The sequence below is a fragment of the Carassius carassius genome, chromosome 7, assembly GCF_963082965.1.
Source record: "Carassius carassius chromosome 7, fCarCar2.1, whole genome shotgun sequence".
NCBI classification, from domain to species: Eukaryota; Metazoa; Chordata; class Actinopteri; order Cypriniformes; family Cyprinidae; genus Carassius; species Carassius carassius.
The window spans coordinates 31,202,165-31,215,137 of record NC_081761.1 but is presented as its reverse complement, the minus strand read 5'-3'; the positions used below and the strand labels follow the sequence as shown (position 1 = coordinate 31,215,137).

General features: G+C 37.4%; 2 protein-coding genes across 3 annotated transcripts in view; one reads left to right on the top strand and one right to left on the bottom strand.

Annotated features, from left to right (window-relative positions):
* Window positions 1–830: 830 nt before the first annotated feature.
* LOC132143159 (transmembrane protease serine 3-like) lies at window positions 831–9,192 on the bottom strand. The gene is made up of 13 exons (XM_059553304.1): window positions 8,595–9,192; window positions 7,408–7,690; window positions 7,075–7,197; window positions 6,595–6,714; window positions 6,261–6,384; window positions 5,871–5,999; window positions 4,400–4,446; window positions 4,032–4,197; window positions 2,938–3,107; window positions 2,733–2,828; window positions 2,448–2,575; window positions 2,192–2,341; window positions 831–1,323 (listed from the first exon to the last, which is right to left on the bottom strand). The coding sequence occupies exons 1-13, from the start codon at window positions 8,661–8,663 to the stop codon at window positions 1,300–1,302; spliced, it is 1,629 nt and encodes a 542-aa protein (XP_059409287.1). The 5' UTR covers window positions 8,664–9,192; the 3' UTR covers window positions 831–1,299.
* A 3,431-nt stretch (window positions 9,193–12,623) lies between these two features.
* Window positions 12,624–12,973, top strand: part of LOC132143929 (pyridoxal kinase-like) — a 47,851-nt gene continuing 47,501 nt past the window's right edge. For both annotated transcript variants that reach the window (XR_009434299.1, XM_059554576.1), the window contains exon 1: window positions 12,624–12,947. Coding sequence is in view for 1 of the 2 variants with exons in the window: in XM_059554576.1 (XP_059410559.1) it covers window positions 12,867–12,947 (81 nt within the window). In the remaining variant the exon portion in view is untranslated. The remainder of the gene's footprint in view (window positions 12,948–12,973) is intronic.

The window sequence follows — 12,973 nt, the reverse complement described above, 5'->3', positions numbered from 1 at the left end:
TAGGCTGTCTGTACTGAGCGGCTTTTCATTTGCAGCAGTGGTCTTGTGATGCCATCGGTCAGATGACCAACCCGAAAAGAGAAACTCTGTTAACTTAAGCATGGGGAGGTTTAAACGCTGCACTTTTCTCTTTGCATCTATAATCGCTTCTCTCTTACACACACACACACAAACACAGATTTGCCTTTCACACTCTTGGTTTTGTAATAAAGAGCACTGTACCTGAAGGACACTTTGTTGTGTGTGTGACTGTATTTGTGCATCCTGTAGTAAGACATCAGAGATCATGAGCTGCATTCCTATCAGAACCCAGAGAGTATTTTTAGTGTAACCTTCACTCAGTCTGGTGTGTAAACAGATAAATCATTTGACTCGGGGTAAAATTGCAATGTAGTTCATGGAAAGTGGACAACGCTGGCTTTTATTTAGTATTATTGTTGGTCTTTTTCTCTGGATTCTTTGGTTTCGCATTTATTATTTTCTGGAACACTTTTTGTATATTAAATACCAAACACAAAGGAGGTGAAAGCAAGAATACAGAGATTCAGAGGAGCAAAACAGAGACTTAAGATGATCATTTTAATATGCTAACTAGATAATAAATGCATCACATGTTAAGCTCAGATACATTTGGCCTTACATACAAAAATATGCTTGGATAAATGAATGATAAATAATTGAGCACAAATAAACAATTGAATAATGTACAATAAATAGATACAGTTAACAAATATATGTAAATTACTACTTAAATAGCATTTTAACTGATTTTCATATATATAATGTATGTGTGTGTGTATATATATGTGTGTGTATACATCCATTGATAATTGTACTTTTTTCCTAACAATTTTCTTAAGAAATATCATATCTTATGAGAATGCATAGTATAATCTCAATCGTATATTTTGTATACCGTTTTTTAATTTGCTCTCTCCACATTACATAAAGTTTAATTTAGCCTTAATGTCCCTTAAATTAACATTTTTGCAATGTTCACTTTTTTTAATTGAGTGGGTCCTGATTTCAAAAATTATTAATGAAGACTATCTATATTCCATATCTATAACATTTCTGTAATCCAAATACCTAAGAAAAAAATAAACATTTGGAACACATTTGATCTTCAGTGACCTATAACCCTAAGTTAATTTATTGAGAAAGAGTACTGTTTTGAATTGTGAATTGTATCCGAAATTATAGAGTGAAAACTTAAGAATGAATCGTATATTAGATATATTCTCCTTTACGATGTTGGATGTTATGCATTGAAATAGAAGCTCATCCACTGTGAGATGCTCAGTTCTGCTGATCCTCTTCTTTCTGATTAAAAACAAAACAAACAAAAAAAACGATTATTTGTATTTTCAGAAGGAAAAGCCGCTGAGGCACACAGGTAGGTATTCAAAAACCATTATCAGTCGATTTATCAGTCGGTTACATTTTGAATGCAGAATGTTATATTAATGTGAGTAAATATAGGATTGTGAAAAATTTATATTGAATGTCTTTGATGAAATGAAAACTAAATGTAAAGCTTGTGCTAATATCAAATTCTGTGTCGGGTCTGCAGTTCAATGGAATGCAGAATAGTCGAGAAGATGCAGTGTTTTTACAACACATGCTGCTATAGATGACTCCAGTGTCCCAAAAACCTTTTCAAAGGTCAAAGAGACCCTGAGGAGCAGGAACTGTGTCAGTTATTCATCAGCACAAACACAGTTAATGAAATATAAATCAGAGTGTTAACTAGCCAATGAGAATAAAGTCTCTTCATCCTGTAACTGAATATCACTCCGCCAACGCTCCTTTAATTACTCAGAGGCCTAGTTAACTATGACTAGTTGGTCTGGTCATTGTTAAAATATGGTTTGGATTTGGCAGAAGAAAAAAAAATGTACTTGAAAAATCTCTTGTCTCTTCTATCTGGAATAACACTTCTGTCATTTTTAGTTATTTATTTACTTTTTAAATAATTATTTAATTATTTAAATGTTTTATTATTTTTTTAAGAACATTTTATTTTTATATATATACTTTTTATTTGCACAGATTTAAACATTTGTGTAGGATCTAACAAATAAGAAAATAGGAAATCAATAATAATATTAATAATCTTAATAATTGGATTTTGTTAATACTTGCATATATATATATATATATATATATATATATATATATATATATATACCTCCATTTGTTGCTGAATCCATGTGAGAGCTTCATTTATGCTGGTGTAAATTCCTGGTTTGTTTGCTTGTCCACAGCTCTCAGCCCAGCTGGCTGCCCCCACCAATGTCCACCCGGAACCCTGACAGGCCAGCGGCCCTCCGCTGTCCCCCTACAGACAGAAGACTAGGCGTTCAACTAAGGTGCATATACATTTCAGAGTGCTTGCTTTAATAACAGCTATTGTAGTTTATTGTGATGACACTCAGATGCAGTACCTGACATGTTCCAGCACCACCCTCTGAGAATCCTGCACAGATGTTCCAGGAGTTCAAACCCCGTCTGCGGCAGTCTCTGCTGGACAGTAATGGGACCTGAGCGGTATGTAGGGACAAACTGGCCTCTCCTGCACGACACACACATGTGTTCTGAAGAACTGACTTAAAAATACACTCAGTTAAAAGCAATATATTCTACATGTCTCTAAAAGCTTTTAAACTTGTTTAATACAAGCGTTTACACAATAAATACCAGCCATTCAACTTTTTCTCTATTATACTCACCACCATCCACTGTGGCTCCCCAGCCTGAGATCAAACACATCTGTCCATCCTCAAAGCTCTCGCCATAACTGGGCAAACAGATGGGTACTACTTGATCTGGAAAGGGAGAAAAGGGAGATGTATTGTAGTAAAGCTATGATTATACTCCCATTTAAATGTCTGTTTATACAAATATTTCAGCCCGTGACAAGAAGCAAAATCTTACCATTGAAAGACAGAGGTAGTTTAAGCTTTATTAGAGCTATGTTGTAGCTGAGTCCTCCTGGCCTGTAGTTGGCATGGTAGATGATTTTCTCCACAGAGAGACCTCCAGTTCCACCCAATGGCTGGTCTGTTATCCCAGCATACACGGCCCATAACACTGGCTGAGCAAACCTTTAAATAATCACAAATTACTGGACCATAATAAACGAATCTGGACGAGCCCAGAGCTGGTATAAACTTAGCTGGATCAATATCAGATCAACATAAACTAGTCTGGACCAGCACAGAACCAGTATAAACCAATTTGGACTGTTATCAGATCAGGATAAATGAGTCTGGGCCATTAAAGAACCAGCATGAGTCTAAACCAGTATTGAATAAGTGTAAACCAATCTGGACCAACATAAACCTGACTGAGTGGACACAAAATCAGTATAAACTAGCCCTGATCACCATCAGTCCTACTGCAGAACTAGTATAAACCAGTCTGAACCAGCATCAAATCAACATAAACCAGTCTGGGCCAGCACAGAACCAACATAAACCAGTCTGGACCAGCATCTAACTAGCATAAAACAATCTGGACCAGTGTCAGAACATTATAAACCAGTCTGGACCATCAAAGAACCAATATAGACCAGTCTGGACTACCATCGAACTAGCATAAAACAATCTGGACCAGCATAAACCAGTCTGGACCAGCACAGAACCAGCATAAACCAGTCTGGACGAGAACCAGACCTTTATAAACCAGTCTGGACTAGCATCCAGCTAGCATAAAACAGTCTGGACCAGAACCAGACCTTTATTAACCAGTCTGGACAAGCATCTGACTAGCATATAATAGTCTTGACCAGTACCAGACCATTGTAAACCAGTCTGGACCAGCACCAGACCATCATTAACCAGTCTCGACCATCACAGACCCATTATAAACCAATCTGAACCAGCACCAGACCAATATAAACCCATCTGGACCAGCACAGAAGTAGTACAAACCAGTCTATACCAACACCCGATCACCTTAAACCAGTCTGGACCAGCACAGAACCAGCTTGGACCTGTTTTCTGCAGCAAGGATGACATGATACTCACCCGTACACACAGTGTGCCGCAGTCAGAATCCAGCGCTCACTGATGACTGATCCTCCACACAGATGCTGGTTCTGGTAATGCAGGCTGACCTGCCACGGGACCAGCCCAGACCTCGACACGTTCCCTCCCACAATACGACTGCGGACGGCTGGCCTGGAGCCACACTCTACACCGCAACACACAAACTGGATCTGAGTCCAAATGTCACCAAAATTACGTTTTGCGTTACAGGAAAATAGATAAAATTCTATTATAAAATTGCAAAAGAATTTATTCATGTTCACTGTATTTTTGATCAAATAAATGCAGCCTTGGAGAAGAGAGAGAGAAAAAACGAAGAAGTCAAAACAATATCATCAAACACTCACCTATACACTTGACAGCAGTTACTACACCAGAAGTACACTGAGTTTTTCTGGAATAATAGAAAATACACTTTTAGTGCTATCAATACCTTTCTCTCTATCTGAACTACACACAGTTAACTGTGCTTTCATTCATTTCTATGCTTCCATTTACCTTTGTATTAAAAAAGCAAATCAACTCTGTCTCATTTCATTTCAGTGTACTCCACACTGACATGATTGATTAGCTTTTTCCAAGATGGCTTTCTTTAAGACAGAATCTGCTCAAAACCTCTTCTCAGCTGCCAAAAAAGGCCGTTCAGGTGTTCATACATACATCTGAAGGTTAGAGATCTTGCAGCTTTGAGACTTTGAGGCTTTATCAGGAACTAAAGACATTTGTGAACATCAGTAGATCTACAGAAGTACTTCAGATTGTTTGGAGTCAGTATTGAACAATCTGCCATGCAGTGTGTCAGTCACTGGACTGATCTTATTTGACAGACTTTGGCCTGAATAACTCTTCCTCAGGCTTGAGTCAATTTGATTCAGATCTGAGAAAAAGAGTGATCGTAATGCTCATTTTTAAGCTAAGACACAAGTGCTGTCAATAGCAGTTGATTATTTTTTTAAATTACATTCATGTTAATTAAAACATTATTTTGAATTGGACATGAAAGGAAAATGACTCAGTTCAGTAAGGGAGTCATTTGGGTCCTTAGTAATGACTCTGACACTGGCTGGATGGTTCTGATTCAAATCACTTAAAGGAATAGCTAATCAAAAATAATGTTTTTTCAAAAAAACATTTGCTCAACCTCAGGCTATTCAAGATGTAGAAGAGTTTGTTTCTTCATTGGAACAGGTTTAGAGAAATTTAGCTTTACATCACTTGCTAATCAACAAATCCTTTGCAGTGAATGGGTGCCGCCAGAATTAGAGTCATTAAAACAGCTGATAAAAACATCACAATAATTCCAGTCTATTAATTAAGGGCTGGTCAAGCAAAAACCTGTTTATAAGAAACAAATGCATTTTAAGGCATTTTAACTTTATGACCAAAATACGTCCATAATCCATAACACTAAATCCAGTGTAAAGGTCTATCCCCCGCTGTCCTCTCACATTAACATCCACAGACATATTTGTTTAGAACTGTTTTAGACTGTTTTCACTTGTAAATCATACATGGTCTGTGCATATTTCATTTCTGATTCAGACAAGATGACTTTTCCACTGGAGAAAACACTATTATGGGTAAAGGAGACGTATTTTGGTTGGAAGCTAGTTAAAGAAGTTAAAATTAAATCTTGGTGGATTTTTTATATACAAACACACAGCTTGTCACTTCACAAGACTTTAATTGTCGTGGTATTGAGCACTGGTCATTCACTCCCCCCACCTACAATCCCTGCCAGAACCGAGACTCGACCCGCAACCTTTGGGTTACAAGTCTCTAACCATTAGCCCACGACTGCCCCAAAAGAAGGTTTACCTGAGGTGTGAAGAGTTTTGGATCTTGAAGTTGTCTTGAAGGCCTGTTTGGTTGATATTAAGAGCCACTAGATTATTCTGAAACACTGCCTCAATGGAGGAGACGGGAATATCAGTAGTGCTCACGTAGCTACAATCAGACAACAAAAGAGCAATCATTAGTCAAATTACATTTCCTTAAATAGCAGACATACAAGATGATAATTTCAGCTCCGATGTTTGTCAGTGGAGATGAAGAGAAAAATTGCAGACCAAGGATCTGAAGTTACTGAGAGCTGTCCCACTGACGGCTGATACTGTAAATAGCAGAACCCTTTGAAAATTACACTACATTTGTGCTCATTTGCACACCAAAAATGCCATGCAAATTGTTTAACATTGTATCATGTACCTGTTGTATCCCAGTTGTCTGCAGGCTACAGAGCCCAGGTGAGAATCCCAGCCTTCAGAGCACACAGTCCTCCATGAGCCCCTACTGAACACCTGCAGCACAGAGCTCCTGCCACTCACTCGCACTGAGAGAGACACTGAGAGCTTAGGGTCGGCTTGTGAAAGATTTGCTCATGGGGACAAAATTGGTGTCAAAGTTGGTTGTATATAATTTTTTCTTTGGAATAATTTAGCGTATGGATCAACAGAAATGTGTACTGAAACAATAAATAGAGTCAATATATATGTTCTATGTTGATTTGAAGGTCAAGAAGAGAAGGATAGGATCAACCCACCACAGCTGAGCTCGTCTTCTCCATCTCCACAGTCCTCGACTCCATCACACACAGCATTTCTGCTGATACACTGAACCGACGACAAACAGCGGAACTTTCCTGAGCAACTCTTCAGACCCACTGGAGAACAAGAGGTTGAATGCATGATGGTGACACACACACACACACACACAAAGGAAGTTAGCAGTGAGCTGTCGTCATAGAGCAGGGTGGAGCTCATTAAACATTTACAGTTCCCACTGCTCAGGATGAGTTTCATTTAAAAAGGAGGACACTTACGTACCTTCACACACACATCTAATGTGAATTGCTTTCGACTTCTCTTGTCTATTACTAAGCTAATACTATTTTTCCTATTTATTTTAACTTTTAATTTATTTAATCTATTTCTGTGTCCCTAAAGGCAGGTTTGGTTAAATAACCTCTGGGGGACAGTTTTGTTCCCATATTACAAACAAACAAACAAATACACAGACTCACCTCCCAAACCTATTCCTAGCACCAGAATCAAGACAATTAGCAATCCCAAGATGATGAGCAGAGCCAGCAATCTGCGAGGCACATACGGCCAACACAAAGACTTCAAGTCTGACAGTCTTTCTCCTGAGAGAGAGAGAGAGAGAGATGGCTAAATCAAATCAGTCTGCTAAAGGCCAGAGCAGCCAGCGGAGGAAGACTGATTAGATCACTGTTAGCACCTTAAGTGTCTGTCCTCTAACCCCTGTGTAACTGGCCATGTAAAGCACACGCTGAAGCCATTGTAGATTGTACCTACACACTGTGACACACCAAGAAAGCGAGAAGCCTGCTTACCGTGCAAGAAGGGCTGGACCTTGATGACGGGCACACCTGGGCTGGGTGGGATCTGAAGGTTATGGGCTTTATACACAGGCAGTGGAGCGGACACCACGGCGGGCAGCTCAACAGGGACGTGAGGGTCCTGCGTGTCTGGGTCGTAGAAGTGACTGGAATGGCTGTTATGACTGCTGAAGGAACTCACATTGAATGTGGTGGGCGTCTCGACTACAGGAAGGTCCTCTTCTGTGATGGAGACTAACTCCAGAGCACCAGATTCAGTGCCCTCCTCCACCGCATCCTGAGAACGTGCGAGAACAATGACAAATATGAGACACTTTAATTATCCCAAGGAATGCACAAACAGTCAAACCTTTGGAAGTAATTTAGTTTTTATATTATTATTATTTTGAAAGAAGTCATCTATGTTCACCGAGGGTGAATTTATTTGATAAAAAAATACGGTGAAACAGTAATATTAGAATGGAAATAACAGGCTTTTTATTTAAATACGTTTTACATTTTAATTTATTAATGTGATGACAAAGCTGAATTTTCAGCACCATTCCTCCAGTCTTCAGTGATCTTTTAGATCTTTTATCTTTTAAAAAAAATATTAATTGTATTATCACTATATGAAAATGGCTCTACTTATTCTTTGATAAACACAAAACTCAAAAGAACAGTGTTTATTTGAAATAAAATATTTTGTAACATTATAAATTAATTAATTGCAATGCATCCTTTTTGAATAAAAGCAGGCAATTTTTTTCTTACCCCAAATCTTTTAATAGTACTGTATCAGCGATTTCTATAAAAATATTAAGCAACACAACTGTTTTCAATAATGTGATCACTGAAGACTGAAGAAATGAAATTAATCTTTGCCATCACATGAATTGTATTTAAATATATATATATAGATAGATAGATAGATAGATAGATAGATAGATAGATAGATAGATAGATAGATAGATAGAAAGAAAAATAATGATGTTTTTGGTGATTAAAAAAGTTGTACATGCAAGTGTATTCATTGTTTGATGACAAAAAAGCGAGCACATGGAAAGCGTGTAAGCAGAGGATGTGTGAGAGTTGCTGTGATAGACTCGCTTTGTCAAAACTTGATATATTTTAAAATGTGTTAGACACAAGGACACCTGCAAACACAGTGAGATGAAACACTGCTGCTCATGCTCTCTTACCCTCTCCTGTCGGCTTCCTCCCTGTGAAACAGGTCGCTCCGTCTCTCCTGCTGTCTGTGAAGAAGCCATGACTCTGCTCTCGTCCTCTCATCTTCACTTCATCTTGGATGACAGGGACACCGATCCACTTAGGAAGTGAAAAAGTGATACTGGGATTCCAAGGCCTTCAGTTGGTTTAATCCTTGTTAGAAAGATTGAAGAATGAATTATTTCTCAGCTAGTCCAAATCCAAATAACCGCCTGTGAAATTAGCTTTGGAGAAGTTGAGAAATGAAGGGGATAATTTGAAGATGACTAACTAGAGCGCTACAGATCTGTCCTTCTGCGTGACTTCATCTCTTATTCTTCTCTCTCTCTCTCTGCCACTCCTGAGTGACACCTGAGCAGGTGTGCAGCAGTGTTTTGTCGTATCACTACAGCTGTGGATCAGGTAATGCTGGACAGACTCAGCTTTTGAGGTCTGGTTACACTCAAAGGTCAGGCTAGGAGTGCCAAGCACCAAAAGGTCATCAGTCTTTAGGCTGTTCCCTAACTGAACCTCCAGGGCCCATGATTATATTCATCAAGGACCTTGTGGTTGATATAGATTCAAACCAATTTCAAGAACAACTTTTATTGTGAACATAAATGTTTAGCTTCTGAAAATTAGTTTTGATATTTGTATAGGGTGTAAAGTAAAAAAAAAAAACTTGGGTGGACTAGTAAAGAAAAAAGTAAAAGACTGAAATTCTTTAAAAAAATAAAATAAAACAAGGAAAGAAAAATACCCAAGATGATATTCATTAAGGACACTGGAGTTGATAGATAATTCATATAATTAATAAAAAAAATGTTTTATTAAAAACATGATAAATATGATAAACATATTTTTGAAAATGTATTTATTTATTTTGTGTCTGCTTAAAGTAAAATATATCTAGGTGATCAGAGAATGGGGAAAAACTCACAAATTTGTTCATTTTCTACACAATTTTGTTCATATCAAAGAGTTTCTCAATGTGTTTTAATTTATATTAAACAAAAAACATTAAAACACAATTCAAAGCAAAGTAAAATCATCTATATGTTCAGATAAATATTTTAAAAGCAATACTATTGTACATTTTCTATACAGATGCAAAACAAAACTAAATAAATGAAATAAGTAAAAGTAAAACTAATTTACATGTTTGTAGATTGTAATAAAAGAAAAACAATCTTGTTAGAACTGAAATTTTTGAAGACAAAAAAAAAATGTTTGTTATAATGTATTAATGTATAACATAGTAAAATAAGCAGTAATAAATATCCACCAAATAAAAACCATTGTTCAGTGTAAAGCAGAAAGCCATTTTATTGTTACAAGAAACCTATAGGTTTGAAGAAACCTCTTTATCTCAAATGAATACACATCAATAAATGTTTGGAAGCTTGATGATTTAAATTGTATTTTTCTTTTCTTTTGGTCATCAAATGACAAATGATTAAATGAGATGCCATTAATCTACAAATCATTGGATTTATTCAGGTTGTTCATTATGTGGGTGACAGTTAACGAGTGTCATTGCATCAGTCTAACCGAGAACCCTTGTTAGTTTTCCAGCATGATCTGAGAGCTGTATCTGGTGTCCTGGTGTCTCTCTTACGCCGTGAGTGTCGATCGATGTGTTTCTGAGATGCATCAGAACTTCCATTGATTCTGGAACCGTCGCGTTCTCACCAGCAGATGACGCTAAAGAATCTGGCGTTCCATGACGCAACGTTGCTCGGGCTTTTATTAAGGCAGCTGTTCATGAGTCAACGGTCGGTCTCATCGAGTGTAACGGGTGAAGTGGGATCTGTTGCAGCGATGATTCACATGTTTGTGTGATAAAGGGACCGATTTTTGCGCGGTTATAATCCGGTCCTCCCTCTCTCGCGCGCAGTCACGACTACTGGACATTCTGAGATGCGTTTGACTGAGCATAGACTGACAGAAACAACACCGTGACCACTCAAAAACTAACTATTGCCTCCAGTGGAAGCACAATTAAATGCAGATCATAAATTTTCAGCCATGAACAACACATTGACCAGTGGTCTGTTATAAAATATAGGCTAAATTATTCATCTCTCATCATGAAAATAATTGACATGTATATTAGGATTCGTCCTATTCATAAATAATAAATGTGACGCCTTCAAATTCATTATTTTTGTATGAGAAACAGTTCGATCAGCCTTGAAATGTTTCTGATCACTTATTCAAATTATTTTACAAATACATATTGTAGTCCAAATTATGTGGGAGTGTGTTTCTATACTTAGTTACGCTGGTGCAAACTGTAGGCCAACACAAAAATATCCACAGACACAAAATCTGTTTTAAGGACTATTACTCAAAAGGAAATGTGGCTGATAAATGGTGTTTTTCACTCTAAAAAATAAGAAATTGTTACTTTAAGGAGTGAGATTAGTGCTAGTCCCTCAGAGTTTGCTTTATTTCAGAAATATGTTCGATCATTCTTTGTAGCACCTCGGAATCTCACCTTTCACTGAGGCCAGACAAACTGCTCTGAACTCATGCGTTTAGATTCACGGTGAGGTAGGCAACAATTCAAAGATAAAAAAGATGAACTAAAGACTGAAGCTGCCAGCCCACCTGTCCTAAAATAGTCTGGACCTGAGGCTTTGCATACGAGTCAGAATATTTTAGCTTCAGTGGACAATAAAGTACATAGGGCATTAGGATGGTTTTCTTTATAACGTAAATATTCAATAGAATATGTATTAAGCCTCTAAAGCCTGATATATGAAATAATAGTCAAAAAGATTGAATTGATTTGAAATGGAACTGATTATTGAACCTTTAGACGAAAAATAAAAATGCATTTTTGTTGTCTTTTAATGACTAATGTAGTATGATATGAGAATATGGAACTCATATTCAAGGAGGAAAAACACCAGTTTTATTCAGAGGCCCAAACTGAACAAGAATATGCCATTTATTGCAGATGTTGTTATTTATATGGCCAAATGAAATTCTGATAGCTTATGTAAATGGAGATCTTCATGCATATGAGTTGTCACTCTATATCTCCCAATAATATGTCTTAAGATATTAATAGGCTTAGTATTATGATCAAAGCTCTGTAGTAATTGTCAGAGGAAAAACATAACACAGTACATAACTGAGAAATACTACTGAACGTTACACAAAAATCTGATTTTGACATCTGATACTGAAATAAATAATCAAGTAGCCTTAACCTAAGTTGTCATCTTGAAATATTAATAACAATGTAAAATTATTTTATTCTTTTTTAAATTTACTAAATTTATCTTTGAACAATTTTACAGCAAAAAGACATGTACAACACCACGAGCTGAAGGTGGACATTTTTACAATTATAGGCTACTAAAAGGCTTTTTACTGAAAAAAAAAAATAGTATGAATTATATTTCAGATAACAAAACACTTAGCCTGTCAAATATAATAGGCTTTAGGGTGTCATATGTAAATCATCACAGATTTAATGTAATTTAGGGGACGCATTACTGAGACATTTTATTTATTTATTGTTTGTTTGTTCAAGGGACACTACAGAATTAATTTTCCATGGATAGACAGAATTAAAATTCAGAAAGAGGCGGATTGTCATCTCAGGTTGCCGACGGCGGCCGGTGACGTCAAACATCACCCATTCGAGGCCTGACGTCACCGCTGACCGCACTAATGATTGGCGGATCCTAGAGAGCGCGTCTTTGTGTAGAAGGACCCCACTTCCGCAACATTTCAGATTTAGGTTTCTTGCTCTAGTCCATCGCTGTTTTACATGCCATTTCTTAAAGAGTTGCACAAACTGCGTCGTTTCTCCAAAATACGCGAAAGACAATAAATGCATACATTTATCCTCAACATAAATCCAGCATTTCCTTGTAAGTTACTCATAATTCCCAACGCAGTCTGGATTTATTGAGCGTTCACTTTGGTTTAAATTACGGATTCACGTTGATTTTCTCAATGCATGATAAATATAGACCTTTCTTTTACTGTCTATGATATAGACCACGAGCGTAGTCGTGATGTCATTGGATTTTAGGTGCCCCCTCAGGATGCCTGAGTAGTTGCGCTCGCCGCCAATGAGCGTCTCCAGTGTGAATGTCCTTCATTTCTCTGTCTGACTAGAGAACTTGCCATCACGGATCCGAATCTGGATTTAAATAGGAAAGACAAGCACGTCTCCGGTTCGCCGCTGCCCCTCAATCGAGTGACACTCTGGAGCGTCTGAACCAACTTTAACTGAGCGCGACATGGAGTGCCGAGTTCTGTCGATTCAGAGTCACGTCGTGAGAGGATACGTGGGAAATAAATCCGCATCCTTTCCATTACAGGTGAGCACCGTTCATCCGAGGATCGC

Coding starts and splice junctions, on each gene's coding strand:
- LOC132143159 (XM_059553304.1), bottom strand. CDS start 8,663: ATGGCTTCTTCACAGACAGCAGGAGAGACGGAGCGACCTGTTTCACAG. Junction 7,691..8,594: donor GAGGAAGCCGACAGGAGAGG/GTAAGAGAGCAT, acceptor GCACGTTCTCAG/GATGCGGTGGAGGAGGGCAC. Junction 2,576..2,732: donor GGGAGCCACAGTGGATGGTG/GTGAGTATAATA, acceptor TGTGTCGTGCAG/GAGAGGCCAGTTTGTCCCTA.